This window comes from Telmatherina bonti (assembly GCF_933228915.1).
Source record: "Telmatherina bonti genome assembly, chromosome: 19".
Lineage (NCBI taxonomy): Eukaryota > Metazoa > Chordata > Actinopteri > Atheriniformes > Telmatherinidae > Telmatherina > Telmatherina bonti.
In genome coordinates, this window is record NC_136617.1 from 30811085 (window position 1) to 30832923 (window position 21839).

At 38.6% G+C, this 21839-nt stretch overlaps 1 protein-coding gene across 1 annotated transcript in view; it reads left to right on the forward strand.

Moving 5' to 3' along the window:
• Positions 1-21839, forward strand: part of khdrbs3 (KH domain containing, RNA binding, signal transduction associated 3) — a gene marked incomplete at both ends in the record, with an annotated part of 159985 nt that overhangs the window by 57384 nt on the left and 80762 nt on the right. The window contains one exon of the mRNA XM_079258960.1: positions 12470-12588. Within this exon, the coding sequence (XP_079115086.1) occupies positions 12470-12588 (119 nt within the window). The remainder of the gene's footprint in view (positions 1-12469; positions 12589-21839) is intronic.

A 21839-nucleotide genomic window follows, 5' to 3' on the forward strand; every position in this document is an offset into this window, starting at 1 on the left:
ACAGTTCCTCTCACAGGATCAATACAGCATGACTGAAATTGTTTTCATTTAACTGAATTCATTTTGTATAAAACTTTATAATGTAAAAAAAGGTCAACATTTCTTTTTGTAGAATTTATAGCTGGCTGGAATAAAAAGTACATATTTTTAGAACATAATATAGCAAAAATAGGATAGTCTGACTTTATTACAGTTACACACTAAACTTCTGGATGTCAGCATTTTCCTTATCAGATCAAAAAAGTATTATGGTGACTGGAACAACGCAACTAGAAAAGATTCCAGATGATTTTACTGAATCAATGTTTGGTATTTTCAGTGTTGATCACTACTAATGGCACGTTAATAATTGACCCAATGCTTTGTATTGATTTTATCTTAGCTGATACAGTACCTTGAGGTGTAACCAACGACCAACCATCATGCTGCTGTTTCAGGGTGAAACGTCACGTCGAAATTTTGATGTAGATCATGCAAAAACGCAAATGAGACAAATTAAATTATTATTTGTCGGTAAATTAGTATTCAAGATTAGCCAAGTAAGATGTCAATGCGTAAAAGAGCGGTTTTGTCATCAAAGCTGCAAACTGGAGAATCCAAGATTTTAATATGTGTGATTGGAATATGTGGGATTGACATAAACACTACTTTATTGTTTAAAAAAATATATACAATTCATGAATGTCATGTGTGTCATTTCAGTGAATTTGAAGCGTTTAATAATCAATTAAATGAATACTAATCCGAAATGGTCTTCCTTATTTCAAAGTGTTTCAAATAACTGTAGCCACGTTACTAAAGCCGGCTAACAAAAAATTTCATATTAACAGCAAACTGGTCTTTCGTTTTTCTAGGTTGTTAAATCTGTGGGTCACTTCATTTATCAAGGTAGCATAACTACCATTTAAGTCATTAATTGTGCAATACTGCTCAAGATACTAAAAACACTATTATATTGTGAAATATTGCTGAAGTTGTGTTGGACCTTCTTCAAGAAGCGACTTAGTTCTCTTGTCCTAAACTGACCCATTTCAGTTTATTCACTTCAAGTCAACAAATATACAATAAAAATGTAAATAGAAATGAGAAATAGAAATGGTAAATATGAAAAAAGAAGAAAAAAACAATGACAGTAAGGATTGTCCTACCAAAAGGACCATTTATTTTGTTTTGCAGACAGCAGCAGACAGCAGCACACAGTTACAGTAACATAAACAAAGATGGAGAACGGTTTCAATAATCTCTTATTGTACAAATTAGATTAAATATTCTTTCATTGGTGGACCAAAGGAGAAACTCTGTCTGTCAATTTCTGATTGAACTATTACATAAATGTACCAAGAGCTATGCAAGTACATCCTGTCTGTGCCGTTGTGGAATAAGTGCTAAAAAATTAAGATAATGTTTGTAAAATGTCCATGAACACAGAAAAACTGCCAGCTTGTTCGGTCATTCATGACTGGGAGTGTGCATTGCATTGTGTGGAGATGAAAAATGAAACTGAACACAATATTTTACATCAAACACAACAAAAAGTGTCTGTGTTACTGAATGTAAAATGCCAGATCCTTCTCTATTCGAGACCAAAGCGGTTTTATTAATACAGTACAAAGACTGATGGAAGCCTGACAGTCTGTCTTCATCGTAGTGAAGATGCTTCTGGACGAAGCATTCTTTACCTGGGGGTATAACTACACACTGTTAGACAAACACCGTGCTTAGCTATATACGCTACTTGTAGGTTTAACCACGAGCATTAAAAGAAATGTGGCATGAAGCTCTTTTTATGCACAGTAAAATCAAAGCGTGAGTTATATCTGCTGAACTGAATCTAAACGTGGCATTGTAAACGCTTTGGATAAGAAAATGCTTCTTATTCCAGGCTATACTGCCTCAGACTCCACCACAGCTTTTATGTACATCATAACGACATGCCTTTGGAGAAAAAATAAAAGTTTTCACATTAATCAAAGTTTTGGGACATCAGGCTTAAATCTATAAACATTCAAAATCAGAGGCTATATTTGTACATATGTAGCGTGTGTATTCACAGATAATTAGCATGTTGGCTAGTGCCCTTGCTCATGTCGGTTGTTGTGAACTTTTGTCTGATACTATTTATAAAGTTTATGGTTTAATTTTAGAACTCAACACAACTTGAAATCTCTATATGTGTTCTTGTGTGATGATATCCATTCTCATGTTTCCTTACTACTGAACTGAACACACAGGTTTTTGAACTTGGTATGATGTGCAGGAAAGTAATTGGATTTCTAAGAGACACAGTTCCACAGTTTAATTAATAAATGTGTTGGGACCAAGTGGCAATCTCCGGTGGTTAAAAGTGAAGCCTGTGAGGAAGTATATAAAACTGCAGTTCCCCCTTCATCCACTAGGGGCTCCAAAACAGAGCAAATCCCTAGACTCCCATTTTAAAAAGACCAACTTCACAGCAGAAATAAACATGTTTACAGCCTGGTACAAAAATCAATTTTCGGTTTATAGGTCAGGTTTACCTTCATGACAACTTTGGGGTAGTGATTTTTTTTCTAACGCGCCCGTTTAATCATTTAATCTCGAAGTTTGGCATATTCAGGCGCATGTCCTTTTGATTGACAGGTACCTGATCTCCCGTTTCAAGTAAGAAGAACGTAGAACAACCGCGTTTTTTAGCTAACAAGTTAAGTTTATTTAACAACATGACTTAGCTTTAGCCCACTTACCTCCGTTAGCTGGTTAGCACCTGTTAGCTCCGAGGTAGCTCGGTTAGCTTTTAGCTGCAGAAAGCTCGGAGTTCGCTCGATGTCAATCATCCATCATGATGCTTACGGCTCGCCTCTCAGCTCCACTTCTTTGCCCATATTTGTATTTTCCGAGCGAGACGACACGGATGACGCTGCCAAGATGGCGACGGTAGGAACCGCCCACTGAGCTTCAATTCAGATCTTCAGAAACCTACGGGTGACGTCACGGAGGCTCTGTCCATGTCTTTATATACAGTCTATGGTTGGGACTGGCAGGATTTTACGTAAATGCTGCTTCATGTGTTGTTTCACTTTACAGCCATGGATTTTGACATCCACTGTGCTTTGACCTCATCTATTTTGCCAAAAATGTAATTAGCCTAGCTTAATATGCAATCTGGATGTTAGCGAAAAAGAAGGGACATTTAGCATATATAGCATAGCATATATTTCACATTTAGCATTTTTTTCAACAGCTCCCTGGAAAGTCACAGAGCTATAAACTAAGGGCTGGATGTACTAACAGTTTGCATGTACCAAAATGTGCTCACTGCACATGCAAAAAAAAGTAGTGCATTAAGGATTGCATCTTTCAAAGGTGTGAAATAGTGTGCTTCCATTCAGTTGGCACTTTTGCCACAATGAATATGCAATATTAAAGTTCTCACATTATCGTTTATGTGTTGGGAGGTGAAAATATGAATATATCAACTTAATACCTGCAATGTGATCTATCAAATCTGAAAGCTATTTTACACATAGAAACTGCACCAATATTTAATACATTTAAAATGAAGATGGAAACAGTATGTGTGGGTGATTGTTCTCACATGAATGTGCCAACAAGGAGACATGAAAATTAAGCAAAGAGATGCATAGAAGACCCTTTTCACCCTCATGTACTTTTAGGATGAACAGGGGAACAATAATCAAAAAAGTCCTAAATGCCACGTGTTGTTGGATGGTCAGAGTTGTTAGGTTTCTAAGCACTCTGCAGTCATTAAATCAAACCAAACTAGTTTTACTGTAACTGGATTTTTCAGGTTAATAGATGAACCCATATATAGCTTGAAAATTCATGTATAGAAACTCAAAAGTGCACACATTCACGGAATGTGCCATGCATCTGTGATTCTAATGGCATAATTACCAGCACTGTAGCAAAATATCTTCAGTCAGTGCATGATTGTTTTAGTTACTTATTTATGGATTTTATTATTTTATTTCTTTGCTTTGGATTTTTCTTATTTACCTTTTAGTTCTTCAAGTTGCAATTTGTCGAGTTTTTATACAGCTGGCTAGTAGGTGGGTCAGTTTATGAAAATCTGAGCAAATTAAATGAGAATCACAATAAAATTAAGTCTGTCACATTCATTCACATTTTCTGTGTTTTTCTTTTAAAGGTGACAGTATATATTACTCCCTCACCTGTTTAATTGCAGAGGTTTTTATTATATCCCAGTATCTCTCATTGTTTGCCTTCTAATATCTTTATACTGTCTTTTTACTTCATCCACTTTTTGCATCGTTTTACCAGCAACATTCACTTTTTCATGAATTTGCTCATAAAGCGTTTCTTTGCGAGCCAGTCAGATTTCATTGCTGTGGGTCATTTTAGTGTTTATTGACTTGAAACTACTTATTAAGAACAGTGAAAAAAAAAAAAAAAAAAAAAAAAAATATATATATATATATATATATATATATATATATATATATATATATATTTTTTTTTTTTTTTTTTTTTTTTTAAAGACCAATGTAATATAATGCTTACAGAACTAATAAGAATCATATTTTCACCCGAAAGAAACATAATAACAACATCTGATTTAAATTCAAATCAAAATTTTGTGTAGTTGTGTTTACTGTCTGCGAATCACATGAAACTACCAAATATCAGCTTATTAGTCTTGTCTTGTAGCAGTACTTGTACAACCAGTTTGCATATGATGATGCCGCCCACTACTCAACATAAAATTGATAAAATTAATGACCTTATTGCTTCCGCCTTTAAATCCATTCTCCAGATCGCTGCTGACATCATGCATAATCCCACCAGATCTACATAGCTTTTGAATTTTAAATGGAAAGCTGTAATCACAAAGCTGCTTAAACGTCATTCTGTTTCTAATGGGAAGTCCGATAGCTGCAATGGATTCCCATCGTAGGGTGTCACCTCTTAGACTATATTTTGAATTTTTGCTGGGGTTAATAAAACAACATTTCTACAAACTTTAGCATGAAGTGCTCATGGATAAACAGATTTAGGAAGAATGGGTGCTTCATCCACCTTAATTGAACTGCAATTTCATCTTCTCCTTTAAACTTTAGTTTTGGGAAAATCACTCAGCAACTGACTTGGGAAGGTATTTGAACATGTTTTAGACATTAATATGTTCAAAAAAACATATTAATGAATTTTAACCCCAATGCTAATGCTTGTGTAAAGCGTAAACAAAATCTGAACACTAACAGAACGCAAATCATTCATAAAAACGTAAATCTCCTGTATACAGGCTGAATACACTACAAAGACAAGATGATTAAGATTCCATTTTTATAGACTATATACATATATATTTTTTCTAAAATCTAGTGATTCTGATAGGTGGGTGGGTGGATGAATGAGGGATTTTCATACATCATTCCTTGAAATAACTAAATTCCACACAATGGAGGAGCTTTTATATGGAGGCCATAATATCATGTTCACTAATCTTGTTTTCTGGAAAAAGAAAACTTTGTTTTCTAGAGTTCACCAAACAATTAAGGTGGGCTCAAAACTTAGTGACTACATCTGATGTCATTGTTTAGAAATACACTCCATGGTGAGCATAGCAATTCTGTGAATGAGTATAACTTTGCAATTTCAGTCCGTGTCAGACTCAGTAGAAGTAAAAGTGCTTTCATTAATGATGGATGTTTCTCAGTCTGACATGTTCAGCTTTCATCTATTGCCGGCTTGGCTGTAATGGGGCATCCCAGTACAGTATATCTCTGAACAGGCAGGTCCCTAAGACCCAGTTAAAGCTATAGTTGGTAATATTACTCAGACATTTTTTTTTTTTACTGTGGGTGAAGTGGTTCCTCGTCCTGATAGTAGTCTGTACATTTTGTAATCATGAACAATAAGAAATATAGTTAGACCCCTCAGTTTCCTGTAAATCTGTAAAAACTCTGACCAGTCCAAAAGTTCAGACCAAATTGAACTTGATCATTTCTCATATTTTGTAAGCTTCCTCTACCGGCTCCCCTCCTCCCCCTCCAGCAGCGCATACCTGATAGCCACACCCTGCATATAAACAGCGTGTTAGGATGAAAATACAAAGTAGTGAAGAAGAAACTCGGAAGGCAAACATGGCTGAGAAAATGAAAGAAGGATTTCTTGACCCGGTTCGGTTTGTCTCCTCCTGCTAAACAACTGCGAACAAAAAAGCCTTGGATCATGTAAGGAGCAAAACCAGAGGGGGAGGGGCCAAGACAGGGGGAGGAGCCAATACAGGGTGCCACTTTCACATCTTGCTAGCCCCCCAACATTACCTACCCCAACTTTAAGGTAGTGGGAGTGGGGAACTTGATGTCTAAGCTTTCATCTTTGTGGAAGAATGACTAGCTGCCAACACAAGTGAGAATAGAAATTATTTAGTCATGGAAAAGAACCTTGCGACAAACTTCTCAAGCCCAGCTTTTATATTTTTACCAAGCATCCTCAGGCAATGGACTCTTCCTGGGCCTCATCCATGTCCTTCATGTTCACATCCTCAACATTCAGCTCATTCTTGTTGGAGCAGGAAGTATATTGCAAACTGTATATTTACCCAGATTATATTTAAAAAATTCTCACCGGCTTATTGCTAAGACAGGTTACAGCCACCCGCAACCATGACCTGAATTAAGCAGGATAGAAATTTAAAGTGTCTCTATGATGCACATTTCAGTCTAATTTATTTTAATATGCAAGTCAAGAAGGGCAAGACATAATGAAGTAATTTTCACAAACCCCTTCATTCATGTTGTATTGATCCTCTCAGATCAGCCTCTGCCAGATACAAGCCAACAGAGAAAGCTCCGCCCTCTGTCCTGCCCAGGGCTGCGTATGATTGGTCAGCTTCTAGGAGTAGTTATACCGAGCAGTGAAGGTGGGCGTGGCTTTCTTCTCGTGAAAGGGCACAACCTAGAGAAGATGACCAATCACTGAGTCCCTCCCCCGGGATGTCACAAAAATTTCCAAGTAGAAAAAATTCTCTAAAACCATTAGTTTCTGTCACCATGGAAACCAAACGTAGAGAGAGCTGGAAAACTCAGATATGCATTTAGATAATAAAAAAACAACGTCGTTCATATGTCTGATGAGGATTCAACGCTATAACACTGTAGAAAGCTCAGAAAACTACTAATAGCAGCGTAGAGCTGCTTTAATGAATGAAATTTTAAAATTCATATTTAGACACTCATAAACATTTAAAATTAAACTTAACTCAAACTGTTAACTTCAATAAATTCCCATTAATTCCCTAACTGCAACCTTATTTGATGCAAGTATCACAGTCTCTGAGTTCTTTAGATGTCTGGAGACACCAAGAACTTTAGATGAAGTTTGTTATAAGAGGCAAGTCCTCATTTACTGACACTGGTTAATAATGACTTGGTCATGCCAGATTTAGTGGATTGTCTTCATCTTTATTCATTGTTTATGAAAAAATACATGACTGAAGAAACATTGGCCTTCCACACCAAGGAGGAAAGACATTAGTAATAATCCTGCTGCTAATCAGTCTGGAGGGACTGTGTGGGACTTTGTATGACATCCTCTGCAATAAAAAAGTCAAGTCACCATAGAGTCAAACATTTAATTTCTTTTGGAAATGCATAAATGCAATGTTGTATTTATTTTTATACAACATCTCTCAGAACAAACAGGCTTTTAAGAGTTAGCAGACTCATGTCTGTTCATTCTTCGTGTAGCTTCATGACTCATCGTTGCTGCTCATTAAAAAACTTACTTATGGAAAAGCAACATTTCCAGTCATAAATAAAAACCTTCTAATGAGTTTTTTTTTTTCTTAATTAAGTTTGAAGATAAGTTTCAGATTTAATAAAGGTTGCCATTGTGCCTATTAAACAACAGAATAGTGTCAGGGCAGGAGAATCTGAAGAAGCTGGAAGAAAAGGGAGAAAAAAGCGAAGAAACAGCAGGCGCATTGTGCAGGAGTCAGTGATGCATGTTTAATCTCTTTCGTTTAAGCACATGGTAATGACTCTGAGGTGGAGGTGCTTCTCAGTTCACGCTGTGGTTAGTTCATTTGCACTTACTGATCCTATGACACCATGTTTAGGGCATGAGCTCATTTAAAGCTTCGCTTTTGCCCGTCAGCTTTGTCAACCTGCTGGCTGATTATTTTGGAATAAAAAATGCGTCGTGCATTCAACATTATCTCCGTCACAATCTTCTAACACATTAGAGCCGGAGTGTTTTGAGGACAATGCTGCGTGGAGGGAGGAAATTCCGTGTTGGCATGTTGCTAGGCGATGTATTAATATTAATGTTGTCTTTTCTCAGAATGTGTGCACTCTCTGCCCCCCTTGGGATAAACCGAGGCTTAAAGATATCTCCATCTCACTGGTACTTCTTTTTATCCTGCTTAAAACTCATATCAAAGGTTTTAATTGCATTCTGCTAACGAAATGCTGCAGACCTTTGTTGAGACGTCACAGCCGCCCTTGTGATGTGCTCTGCTCGCTTTAATTGAAAAACGTGGGCCATTTTCTCATGTTTCTTATGTTTCCCAATTATAAAGAGTCTCTTTTGCCTTTATCTGACTATCATCATTAATGATTCTACGCCTGAACCTGAAAGAAAAGAAAAAAAAAAGCTGAAACTATGGTGGTTTTCATCTGTTTTTTTTTTTTCTTTCTTCCTATCTGAAAATTTTGCACGGTAGAAATGAATCTGTGATGGAGTTTGCCCTTTGCCTCATCCTTTCCCTCTGCCGGGCTTTTAGCCTGGAGTCTTTGTGGTGGACCTCCCTGCTGCCCTCTCTGCAAAACCATTTTCCTGGCACTGAAACACAGATGTTATCCATCTGATTAAACGTTCAAGGTTACGTCTCCCCATACATCAAAGTCTACCTCTGTGGAAAGAAAAAGTGTGACAGCCAGTATTTTTTTGTAGCCTGGAGCTGCGAGCTCTTGTGTGCTTTCATTCATTTTTTTTTCTCTAATCAGGGACTGTCGCTGATGTCATGTCTGCTCAATAAAACAATCTGATCTGCTAAAATTATGAAGTGCTAATCGTGATTGAGCTTCACTCGGAAGGTGAATGAGGCTAATGGGAACTAATATTTTACCAGTAACATTTTTTTACTCTAAATAGTTTTCACAATATAATGTAACATGTGCAATAACAATAGAGATCCTCTTATTGGAAAATAAATAACCTATATTTTCCCTTTTTTTATATATTGCAGAGTTTTTTTCTCCTTGTTTTAAAATATCAGTGTTGCATGTGAAGGAAATGTACAATTTGACTTCACCAGCCAGAAAAATGTGATGTAACAATTATAGATTGACCTATTAAAAATATTTCTATTATTCTGCAAAGTATGCTAAATCAGGTCACTCAAACACAGTAAGTCCCAGCAAAGATCACATCACAAAGATTAAAAAAAAAAAATAATGAAAAGGCAACAAAAGCACATGTTGAGTTAAAAGTTGTTTCCATGAGCATAATTTAATAACCCAAACTCTTTAATCCTAACTTGTAGCAGTCTGTTGGCGACCCATCGGGTGTCTGTTTGTTTATATCACAAACGTTCCGTCTTTAGCTTCATAAGGGAAGTCAGAATAGATAGAAACAAACATTGATTCACATGAAAGGTGTGTTTAGCAGTCTTTTGACCCATGAATCCATAATGCACCACTTTTACCTGTGTTTTAAAATATCTTCCTCTAACCATGGTGAAACTAGCGACTTGCTCAGGTGTGGTGATAATTTATTGTTGCTGTCAAACTGGGAGTCAGGACATCTGTGGGGGTCGCAAGATAATCTCAGAGGTGATTGTAAAGGTAAGAAATAGCTTAAATTTATCAAATGAATTTGGAATTTTTAGCAGGACTGTCCAAATTAAGCCATTATTGCAGAGAAAAATCTGCAAAATTACCTTTGTTTTTTTAAAACATCAAAGCAAAAAAATGCCATTTTCTAAATCATGCATTTCCCTGCGAGAGAAGCTGATTTAGGGCATGTAGGTGCTCTGTCGAATCCATCAAAATCCACTTTCTTCTCCTTTTTTATATAAAGATTTGGAATGTTATCAAGCCTTACATTCAGAGGAAGACTCAATCGTACATTATATCAATCAGTCATTACGTGCGGGTCACGAACACCAACGTATGGTTTCTTGTTGGGAGTCATGGTAAGCAGAAAACAGCAAATGAGTTGCTAAAACTAAAGAAATGCTAGTTGAGGAGATTGTGGTTTTAAACTGGAGAATCAGACTTTGAGTTGGATCTTGTTTTATTTTCATTTAGTTTCTTTATTTGTTATTCTCCCATTATTAATGCTTCTTTTGCCCTCTGCTGTAATACTTTTACTGTTTTATGTGAAGTATTTCATGTCCTCTTCGACATGAAAATGTGTTATGCAAATAAACTTGACTTGCTATTTAAGTGCTGCAGGAAAGTTTCCCTTTTTTGTACCCTCTTCACAGGAACTGCAGTCAGTCGTGTTCATGAGAACAGTTTTCATCGGGTCGTGTTTTAAGCTATTTTAGAGGTGTATGAAACTGAATGTATGCTTTTTAATATGTTTTTTGCCGTGGGTACTTCTTGTTCACTTTATGTTAATTTAAAGCAGGAGTGTCAAGTTCTGGTCCTCGAGGGCCACAATCCTGGAGGTTTTCCATGTACCCCTGTTCCAACACACCTGACTCAGACTAATCAGCCATTGTACAGAATGGCATTGGCTTTTGGATCCATTTAATGGAAGCCAGGTGTGTTGGAACAAGGATACATTGTAAACCTGCAGGACAGCGGCCCTAGAAGATCAACTTTGGGCACCCCTGACTTAAAGCATTGTCTGTGTAAGTCCTCAGTATATGGATACCCACTAGGGGCAGTGTAGGCACCAGTTGACCATTCATTCATTCATTCATTCATTCATTTTCTGAACCGCTTATTCCAATTCAGGGTCGCGGGGAAGCTGGAGCCTATCCCAGCTGGCTTTGGGCGACAGGCAGGGTACACCCTGGACAGCTCGCCAGTCCATCGCAGGGCACCAGTTGACCAGTTGTAGGTAATAAGACTGACAGCAGTAAAAATAACAGAAAGCTTTGATCACAGGACACGATTTGTTTGGTTTGATGATCTTACATACTGGTTATGATGCTGCTGTTGTTGTTTTCTTCCTCTGTTCTCATAATTAACTACATACTATGCTCCTCCATTGTCACCATGCTTAATGTTTACATTGCAAACTAAACGACAATATCTGGTCCCAGCTCTCTTACGCGCCTCCATGAATCCTCCAGTAACAAGCAAGTGAACAATTACACTTACAATGGAGCTCGTTGTTTCTGCAAATGAGAGGTTAAAAAACAAGTGTGTTCTCCGCCTTAGGCTGACGAGCACAATATGGCTGTTCCACGCGGCATACTGTAGATGTCACCGGGTGAAAACAAGTGAATCAAATGAACCATGCTCTGGATGAATGGAGACCTGTGTTCCGCTGTGCTTGGAGATGAAAACTTCCAGTTCTTGTCATTCTGTTTGTGGGAACTATTCCCAGCAGGAAGGGGAAAGATTAGCTCTTCTTTTATTACTTTATTGGCGGTAGTTCATCCCCATACTGATGTTTTCACACATCGTGTAAAGTTACTGCTATTAATACTACTAATGTATAGATACAACACCCAAACTCATCATCAGACTGTAAAAAGCAGCTGGATTTTTTTTCTTTTATGTTTACATCTGGACTGCACAGTGGCATAGTGGTTAGCACTGTGGCCTCTCAACAAGAAGGTCACTGGTTCAGTTCTTGAACTGGGGCACGATTTGGTCAGTGCCCTTTCTGTGTGGAGTTTGCATGTTCTCTCACCATCCAAAGACATGCATGTTAGGTTAATTGATTAGTCTAAATGTGAATGTGAGCATGACTGGTTGTTTGTCTCTGTGTGGCCCTGTGATGGACTGGCAAGCTGTCAGGGGTGTACCCTACTGGGATAGGCTCCAGCTCCCTGTGACCCTGAATTATATTGGGCTGTTTGGAAAATGAATACATCTGAATAAAACAGAGGATTGGAAAGATTGCTTTGTTCCTCAGTCTCATCATCACCAAGTCCATTTTATGTCCAGTAAACCGTTTCATCTCATATTGTTGGCAAAGTCTCTTCCATAGGACCCCGGGGTTTACTGAGTTTCTGACAAATCCACTTCCTGCTGCCTGGTTCTTACTTTATGGCACCACTTTAGTGTTTCTGTCTGCTGGCCAACTGCAGAGAAAAAGACCTTGAAGGTGTGTTGTCCTTCAGGGAGCTCCCCAGTTCCCATTACCCTCAAGAGGCCATAGAGCCATTTCTGTTCAAATGTGCCTAATCGTGCACCTGATGACGGATACTTTCACTGGTTTCACCTGCACCGTAAAAGTGCTGTTTTTGACCTTATTAGTTCCAGCTTTTCAGAACCGACTCACATCCCTTTTCTTCTTTGTTTGTTTGCTTTCCTAGAGATCGAAAAAATTCAGAGAGACGACGGGAAGGAAGAGGAGAAGTTCATCGACGTCGTCATCAACAAGAACATGAAACTGGGCCAGAAAGTTTTAATACCAGTCAAGCAGTTTCCTAAAGTAAGTGACATAGCGGCATCGCCAGAGACTTCTCCCAGTGTGAAGTTCAGTCAGAGTATTCCAGATTTAGTTATTTATAGAAAATAAAACCAACTTCAGGAGCTTTGATTTTGATTCGAATTCCTTCCAACAGCCACTTGACACTTTTTGTTGATGTTTTATGTTATTAGATGTAGCATATCTGCATATCTGGTGTACAGGCAGAGGGCTGGATGACAGAACTGGGGTACAACTATGTTCAGGATGTTACTTTCTGTTTGATGCTCTGGAGCTGTTACACGACAGTAATTCTAACTCTGCTCCGTTTGACTGACCTTGATCAATGATGCTTTGGAAAGTCTATATTAATTTGTTGATGAATATTTATGAATGTAGAACATGATCTAAAGGAATTATCTAACGGTGGGTTTAATTTCCTTTGAGTGTACAGTGGATTTTACAGGATACAGATTTAATTCCAGGTCATTTTCAAGCTGAAGGAGCTTTTTATTAACAATGATTAAAAGCAGGAAAAAGGTTCAAGAGAATCTGCTTCATGTCATCAAACCATTTGTTGTTGTTTTGAGGATCGCCACAAGGAACCTTCGCCAGTATCACCGCTTGTTTTTTTTCATGCTCATCGCATGGCAGTGATTTCCCACTGGGAGCTCGATGGGAAGGCTTGTGTAAAAGTGAAAAGCTTGCTCTTAGCCAGGGGGGTGTGGAGATGGGGGCAACACTCAAGTTTTCACCTCAGCCCTCCAGAGGAAAGGACGGCAGTAACCTGCACGATGTCGCTGGAGAGGGCAGTGAGAGGGCAATGCTCCACATGAGTAACACACTGAACCCGTGAAGATATGGGATTAGTTTCCCAAAAACATGCTTTTCTGCTCATTAAACATTAACATGTTCAGTTCCCCACAGCAGACAGTCAAATCTCTTACATGCCGAGTAGCTTTTTACTGCTGAAAGAAAAGTTTTTAGCTTGTGAAGATATTTCTGTTCTCATTTCTCTAAATACCAAACTAATGTCTACATACAGGTTATGTCATAAACAGAGGTGGTCCTGACTAGTTTTTCACACAAACCAACCTATTGGTGAAATCAACTGCATGACTTCATGCTTCAAATTTTAATAGTTGCTTAAAGCGGTTCTATGATGATATTTCTAGTTTTCTGAGCTCTGTACAGTGTCGTAGTGTTGAATACTTATCAGACATATGAGCAGGGCCGTTTATTATCACCTAAGCACATGTTTGAGTTTTCCAGCACTCTCTATGTTCAGTTTCCATGGTGACAGAAGCTAATGGTTTTAGGGAGTTTATTTTACTTCAAAATTTGAGTGACGTCCCTGGGGAGGGACTAAATGATTGGTCATCTTCTCTGGGTTGTGCACGTTCACGATCACAAGGCCACGCCCACCTTCACTGCTCAGTATAACTACTCTGACCAATCAGACGCAGCTGCAGGCAGGCAGGGGGCGGAGCTTTCTCTGTTGGCTTGTTTCTGGCAGAGGCTGATCTGAAAGGATCAATACAACATGAATGAAAGGGTTTGTGAAAAATGCTTCATTATTTCTTGCCCGTCTTGACTTGCATATTAAAATAAATTAGACTGAAATGGGCATCGTAGAGACACTTTAATCAAAGCTGAAAACTAAATGCAGTCGTCTTCTATGGCTGTGTTGCAACATATCAGCCAGAGGATAATAAATAGAGTACAGATCACTGTTTCATTACAAGCACAATTATTGTCACTCATAGGGACCTGCATACCTTTATCTTTTGAGCATTTATCTCTTCTTTCCTTATCTTTCTGAACTGGGCACCTGATGGTTTCTATGTTTTTGTCCATGACACACGCTTGACTTGACTTGACATCATCACTTTTTCCGTCTGTCAAATACCTAAAGTTAAGGCAGATTTGTGTTTTCTTTTCTTTTCTTTTTTTTTTTTTTTACATAACCCAATAAATTTAATAACGTGTTAATTTTATGAATAAAATACAATTTATTTGGAAGAGGCTGTTTGTGTTGGGCGTGTGGCCTGAACTTATTAGCTTGTTACATCCTCCACTAGAAATGAGAACTTAATTTCGTGGCCCCGAGAAGAAAAAGACGTCATTTTGTTCTCGCAGTCGTGTTTGATTACAGTTCTCGACACATCAGGCGGACAGAAGTTTTTTCTTGTGGGGCTCTGAGAAGTATCCCGCGAACGGTCGGATATCTGAGGTGGGCGTGGTTAACATGGAAACGCATGAAGTAGAAAGATGCGGCTTCCGTGATTTGCTGTTGAAGTTAAAATGGATAGTTCAGATAAAAAAGCTAATCGATGTGAGCAAAAAAAAGTACAAACATTTTTACAACATGTGTCAGCCATGGACGAAGTTGCTCATTAAATATGAAATAACCGGATTAATTGCACATAAAGCAGACATCCCCCGCCTGCAGCGATCCCTCCCTGCTGCAGGCGAAGCTCCTCGTGGAGGATTATTGGACCAGACGAAAAAGAATTATTTTCTGGTTCTTGCAGCCTCGAGAGCAAAAGCAAAGTTTTCGCTTCTCGTGGAGGATGGAACAAGCTGCTGCAGTTGAGAATTGATCGCCCTCCGTCTTCCCTCTCTTTACTTCTTACACACACACAACCTGTAAACATGATTCTCAGCAGCAAGGTGGCCCGATAGTAGGGGGCGCCCTAGTGCTTATTTACTTGACGTGAAAATTAACGGTATTTTAGAAAACTGTTTTGTTTTTTGTTTTTTTTTGTCTTGAGGGCTCTGGTGCGTCCCCAAATAGATTGTGCCCAGCTTCCCCATTGCAGAAAACCAGACCATAAAGTTTTAAAAAACAGATTTATCCATTGTCAGTCCAGTTAATGAAGACATTAGACAATTTAATTTAGCACTAAAAGTCAGGAAATTTGTGTTTGTTTGATTATTTCTGTGGTGAAAAAAATGCTTCTTTCCAATGACAATAATACCATTAGAAAACCAGTTTACTTCCGTTTAAAATGGACACATTAGTGGGATGAGCAGCAGAGTTGAGCACGTTGGTCGCACCCATAAAAAACTTACCAGCTTGTTCTGCCGTTGAGTCGTTGGTGTTGTTGTTTATTGTTTATTAGACTGAATGATTGACGTCTGATTAAACATTTTGTTTACTTCACAAACATGGCTATAAGTGTGAGGAAGATCCATGCACAGCCACAACAGCCTACTGCCTCTTCATCACGTTGGGCACCAGCTTGGCCACATACTGCTGGGGGATGGTATCCCATCCTTCAACCAGCATTTGTCACAAGTCAGCCAGCTAATGTGGTTGTGCTGGTCACTGGCAGGAACCGCACATCCAGGCAGGTGCCACGGGTGTTTAATGGTGTTCAGGTCAGGACTGTGGGAAGGCCAATGCATCCTCCCAAATTCTGCAGGCGGTCTCTGATAAATCCTGCTCTGTGCGGTCGAGTAAGGCTATTTTGAGGTGAGAATTTGGTCCCAGATTGCAGAGATATGGAATTTTCAGCAACTAGAGAATCTCTTCTTTCTATTTCTTTGCATTTCCATCAACTGTAATGATGAAATACTTTGTATTCCTAGTAAGGCTGATTGCACCTGACACCATCACAATGCCTCATATGGACTTGTAGATGTAACAAAGGTTGGATTCCTTAAAGTAAATAAATTGAAACATTTCAAAATGTGATAAATTGGTTATATTCATGTAAATTCTCAGTGTATAAATAATCTGCCAGTGCAAGCAAATTGCACATATTAGCATCTTGTTAGCTAAAACTTTAAGATGCTGACAAGCATAATTATTGTTTTTGACAATTAACGTGATTTTCTTTTGTTGCTAGAAATTGCTTCAAAAGTGAAACACAGTTACAGAAAAGAACAAAGTATTTAACAAAAGTCAAAGTAAACTTTTAAATGCAACTTCTGTTGTTAGTTTTTGTCCTCCTGCCGGCTGATCAGCAGATCAAAACTTGCAGTTTTATCTGAGGCTGATCTGCGTCACCTAAGTTCACAGCCAAAACCATTTGCTTTGACAGCTTTGATAAGTAGGGCCACTAATACGCTGTTTAGAGCTTCAACAAGCCACCAAAGGAAGACAAATTCAATTTGTTCTATCTGACAGGTAGCAAAGGCAAGAGTGATGGTTGGGAGTTGAATGGGTTTCCTCCTGAGCCGCAAGCGTCACCTTTGGCTTCTGGCATTGGAGTGGCAAAGCCATTTTCCAAACAGCCATTTAAAAAAAGTTAAATCCATCCTCTGGAAACAGCTTTTTATCAAAATGAAGCAGACAAGGACACCAAGTGGCAAGTTCCAGGCTGTTGGCTCTGATAAAACAGAGCTGTTTCTGATGAAGAGGTACAACTCGTATGATATCCATAAGACTGATGATACTGAAGTGTGATTTGCATTTAATTGGAATCAAATCTGCAGAAGTAGAGTGAGATTTTTAAATCATGATTTAACCATTGTGACACATCATGATACACCTACTCAAGGACTAAGAATACCCTGCCTTTTAAAGATAGATGCGGGATCAGAGCTCATCTTTACATTTCCTGGATCCGTCTCACAGAGAGCATCTTTTGGCTGAAAGCACCACAGGCCATTAGCGAGGCATAAGGAGTCCCACTGGTTTATTTCCAGTTCCGACTGTGGCTTTTCTCTGCGCTGGGAGTGGTGATTTATCCTTCTGCTGTCGTTCCTGTCCTGCTGTCCTCAGCACAATTACTCCGCGCTGGCTCTCTGTGAGCACAGCTTCCACGAAAGTCGCAGAAATGCATTCAGCAAATGATGAGAATTTGTCAGATGTCCCCCACCCCCCTCCCCCACCCCCCCACCCCACCCCCACACCCACTCTCCCTCTGCAACCCCACCCCACTTTCAGGTTAAGTGTGATTAATCATACATCCTCTCTTCTCCTGCGTCTGCTGTCTCCCTAATGATCCACATGATGCCTTGGCTCCTTTAGTTGTACGAGCAGCGAAAGGATTCAGGATCTGCCTTATTTTTTCACACAAACAACAACACAACGGAGCAAAAGGTGTCAGTCTGTGACTAAACACAGTTCGGTGGGTACAGAAAGCAGCAGCACAATCCTCTTACAGCATCTACAGATATGAAGCCATGCAGGATCTCAGGCAGGTTTTTGTAAGTCACGTAATCCCTCATATTAACTAAAGCATTAGCAAAAGCCAAAGCATCAATCACAGGAGATTTTGAAATGCGATAAACCACACGGATTACGGCTATTTGTTCAGGAAGACTCAGACTGTCCATGTAAGGAGATGTGTGTGCTTACTGGTGATGTGTTTAAATGTTCAAATTAAGACCTCTCTGGCATTTACTGGCATTAATCAAACATGTACTCAGCAAATCTGCATTATCTCTTTTTAAATAGTCTTGAAGTGGAAATAGTCCCGTGCAAATGTCGTTGCATCACGCTAGGAAATAATCTATGAAGAATGTGCAGAACGTAGATGAATTAAAGAAAGAAAAGTGTCTTCTGTTACCGTCTGTTAACTTCTGTTTCTGCATCCTTACGCTAAAGTATAAATACACATAGTACGTTTGAATATATGTAATATTCCTGAAGATTCAGCTGTATTTATGTCGTACATCACACACACATTCTCTCACCACTGTCTGGATTTATTTGCTTTAATACCACTGAGGTTCAGAGTGTAAAAGGCTGTTTTAAACTGCTTTTGATTTTTCTGTTTTTTTTTCTTCTTATTATCAAAATTATAAAGGTGTTGCACAAGCTAAAGGTAAAAAAAAAAAATCCAGATTTTCATAAAAATAAATCTTCATAAACAGCAAATTTGTATCAATCAATTAAATGGATTAATCGCCCAGCCCTGGCATCTGGTAAACTATGTACCAGACCTTGTTTGGTGTAATTTGTCTCAGCATAATCTCACATGTTAGATTCTATAGTTGTTTTTTTTATTTTATTATATCTTGACTCATTATATGAACACACTGTATGTAAAATTATACTAAAGATGTAAAATTCCAATAGGAAAAAGTGAGAATTTTTTCACAGCAAGAACCATAAACATCCTAAATGAACTAAAATTGCAAATGAAATTAAAGCTTTTGTGCTGTTTTTAAAAACTTGGTTAAAATTTAAAGTCTGCATTTTTTTTTTTAATACGTTGAAACAAAGACTGTAAGGCTGCAGGTTGCTGCTATCTCATGTTAAAGTATTACTTTGTTATTTTATGACCTTAAAACTGCGTGTTTTAATACATTTTGATGGCACAATTAAATTCATTATTTCTGGAGCCGTCTCTGCCCGGCAGCGTCTCACCAGAAAAAAGCTTTAAGGAGCTATTTCCAGTAGGAGAATGCAAGATGGTTGCTAAATTAGCCGTTGCCATGGGAAGCCTTACTGAGAAAATCACACAAAAAGTACATAAAAACATAATAAATTAGTATCAAGTGTCAGAACAATAAAAAAAAAAAAAAAAAAAAAAGTAATTAAAGTGGTATAAAAATGTTCCAGCTGCTAACCCTAACCCTGAATGTAAGAATCTACATCATTTAGTTCCTTTAGTTAATTATTTTGTCAATCATTCTGGCAGGAAATATTACATAAGTGTTCATTTTGTTAGAACATTTCTCCAACTTTTTGGCCTGATTGGTTGGTTTGCTCAGAAAAATGAGGCACTGCTGGATTTCAGTTCAAATCAAAACCAATTTCTTGACTTTTTTTATGTCTTTTTCAAAAGATTTGATCTCTTTTTGCTCCAAGTTGTCCTCTACAAACAACTTTTGCAAACAGAATCAAATTAAATTAGCATATTTCTCTGAGTCCCAGTCTTCTCCATTTCCTTCTTTGAAAGCGCTTATTTGTATTCTGAGGCTGAAACGCCGTTGATATGGCTTCTGCAGCATAATGCTGAAAGCAGCACAGTGATGCTTTGTTCTCCATCAGAAAAACGAGCTTTTCTGCTTGTACAAGCATTTTCACCCGTTGGCAAGTTAGCAGCCGGGAGTCGGCAGGCTGAGATATTTCAACAACCACCCTGGATGCCGCGGCCGATACACAACCTGTCAAAAAGGACGGAATGGGTGCACAAAAGCTGTCGGATTGCAGAGAGATGTCTGCTGTGCGATGCGCAGATCATTGTTCGAGGGATGCTACATCTCAGCAATCAGGGCTCCATCCAGGTGGAAATGATGGATGCATCCAACTCCGGTGAAACTCGGCAAATTTCCTGACACACTGTTTGCACCGCTGCTGCTGCCTCCTCTGATGATCCTTTTGTAAACTTGAATCCATTAGAAGGAGGACGCATTTTCCTTTCCTGACGCAGCAGTTTACTCCGTTTATTTGGAATTAGCTTGTAGATTGCACGAGTGCAGCTGAAATGATGAAGGCGATTGAAGAAGCATGCGAATATTAGCATTAAAGTCCGCAAGGGCTAACGTTAAACTTATACGCGTCATACATATTAATCAGTTGTAACTTTTCAGCAGGCTGGTTCCCATTTGCAAGCTGGAATTAGCAGAGTGGAATTAGGATTAGGTGAAACATGATCACAGCCACGTCACGGGACGTAATAAGAGAAAGCTGAAGGAACAAAGAGCGGCTGAGAAATGCTGGAGTTCAGACTGACCAGAAAGAAAAAAAAACCCAGCAGTCAGTTACTGCATTAGAGCCAATCACTAACGCTCGCTTCTCAAATCCCTCAACCTGGAATCGGTTTCCTAATAACATCTGAACAAAAGGCCGAGGAGATAGAGGTGAGGAGCAAAACAAAACCAGCTGCTTATCTTTTTTTTCTTTCTTAACCTTCTGTTTGCTAATGGATGACCTGGATAGTGGAGGAAGACGGCTGAACAAGTCACTGCTGTAGGAAAACATGGACCTTTCCCAGCTGCTGCTGGAGTTCTGCTTTGTTGCTGTTAAGGTTACATGACTTTGATGAGTGTCTGCACACAATATGCAGCAACTTTTAAGGCATCGCGTCATGGGGGGGGGTTATCGCCACAAAGCAGCGACCTTGTGAAGCGATCTAACCCGGAAAGCCTTTGATGGAAGGTGACGAGCCAGAGGTGGTCAAGTTCAATGGCAGCACATGAAGTGAATATGATAATGTTGCCCATTAAAAATGTAAATTCGGATTTCTCAACACTTCTGGGGAGGAAAAAAATCAATGGATGTCAGGAGGGAAATGTCTGAGGAAGGAATGCAGCCTGCGGCGATGGACTATCGTAACCTTTCATACCACGCAGTCTTGACAAATTATCACAATTTCCTACACGTGGAGAAAAAAATGATGTCATTATAAGGTGTACTTCTAAGAAAAGGACCCTATAAGGTGCAGAAATGGCCCTTCATTTAAATACTCTGGGGCTATTGTTAAATTTTAAAGATGCAGTATTATCGCTAAATGTAGATAATTATATCTTTAATAACCGTGAGCTGAAGGCAGGTGAGTTTAGCTCTGGATGGGCTGCACAGCGGTGTGATCATTCTGCAGCTGCAACAGGAGGATTCTGCTTTCATATATCAGCAACGACCTTTTCACCTGGAGCTTACCCGTTCTCTCTTTGCTTATGAGGTTTTTTTTCTTCTCTTGCAATGGCTGAATTCCTGCTAACATGTTTCTGTGCAGAAGACAAAGGAACATAAAGGATGTCTTTTTTTTTTATTTCTAAGGTAAAGCCAAGCAGACGGAAAAAAAGTCAAAATTTTCAGTGCTTCTAACTGTACAGCTGGGGCAGCCGAGCTTTTTAAAGGTTCTTGCACCTTGATCTGTTTTATTTCTTTCATGACTGACATTTTATTGTTGTTTTTATTTTCATTACATCTCAACACATCACATTTTTGGTAAGACGGGAAGAGTCATGTAAAGCAGGAAGCGTCATATCAGCGTGAAGACTCTGATGTGGGCATTGTGTTCCTTCATTATCTTATTTTACAGAAAAGATGATGTTAGATGTTAGATTTACTGCTAAAGAGGCTAAAGAACATGATACTTTAAGTCACTTATCAAGTTTGATGCACACTGATCATTACAGTGGTTATTATATAAAAGAGAGATCAAATTACCCGCTAAAGTTGCATTCATGTGGAACAAGACACAGACAGGGCTTCAAATGCGTTTTGATGGTGCATGGTTGCACATGGGATATAATAAATAAATAAATAATCAGTAAATAAATAAATAAATAATGAATAAATAAAATTGTCAAGACATTTTGATTAAAAAAATGTTACAAATATACAACTGAATAATTCAAATAAAAAT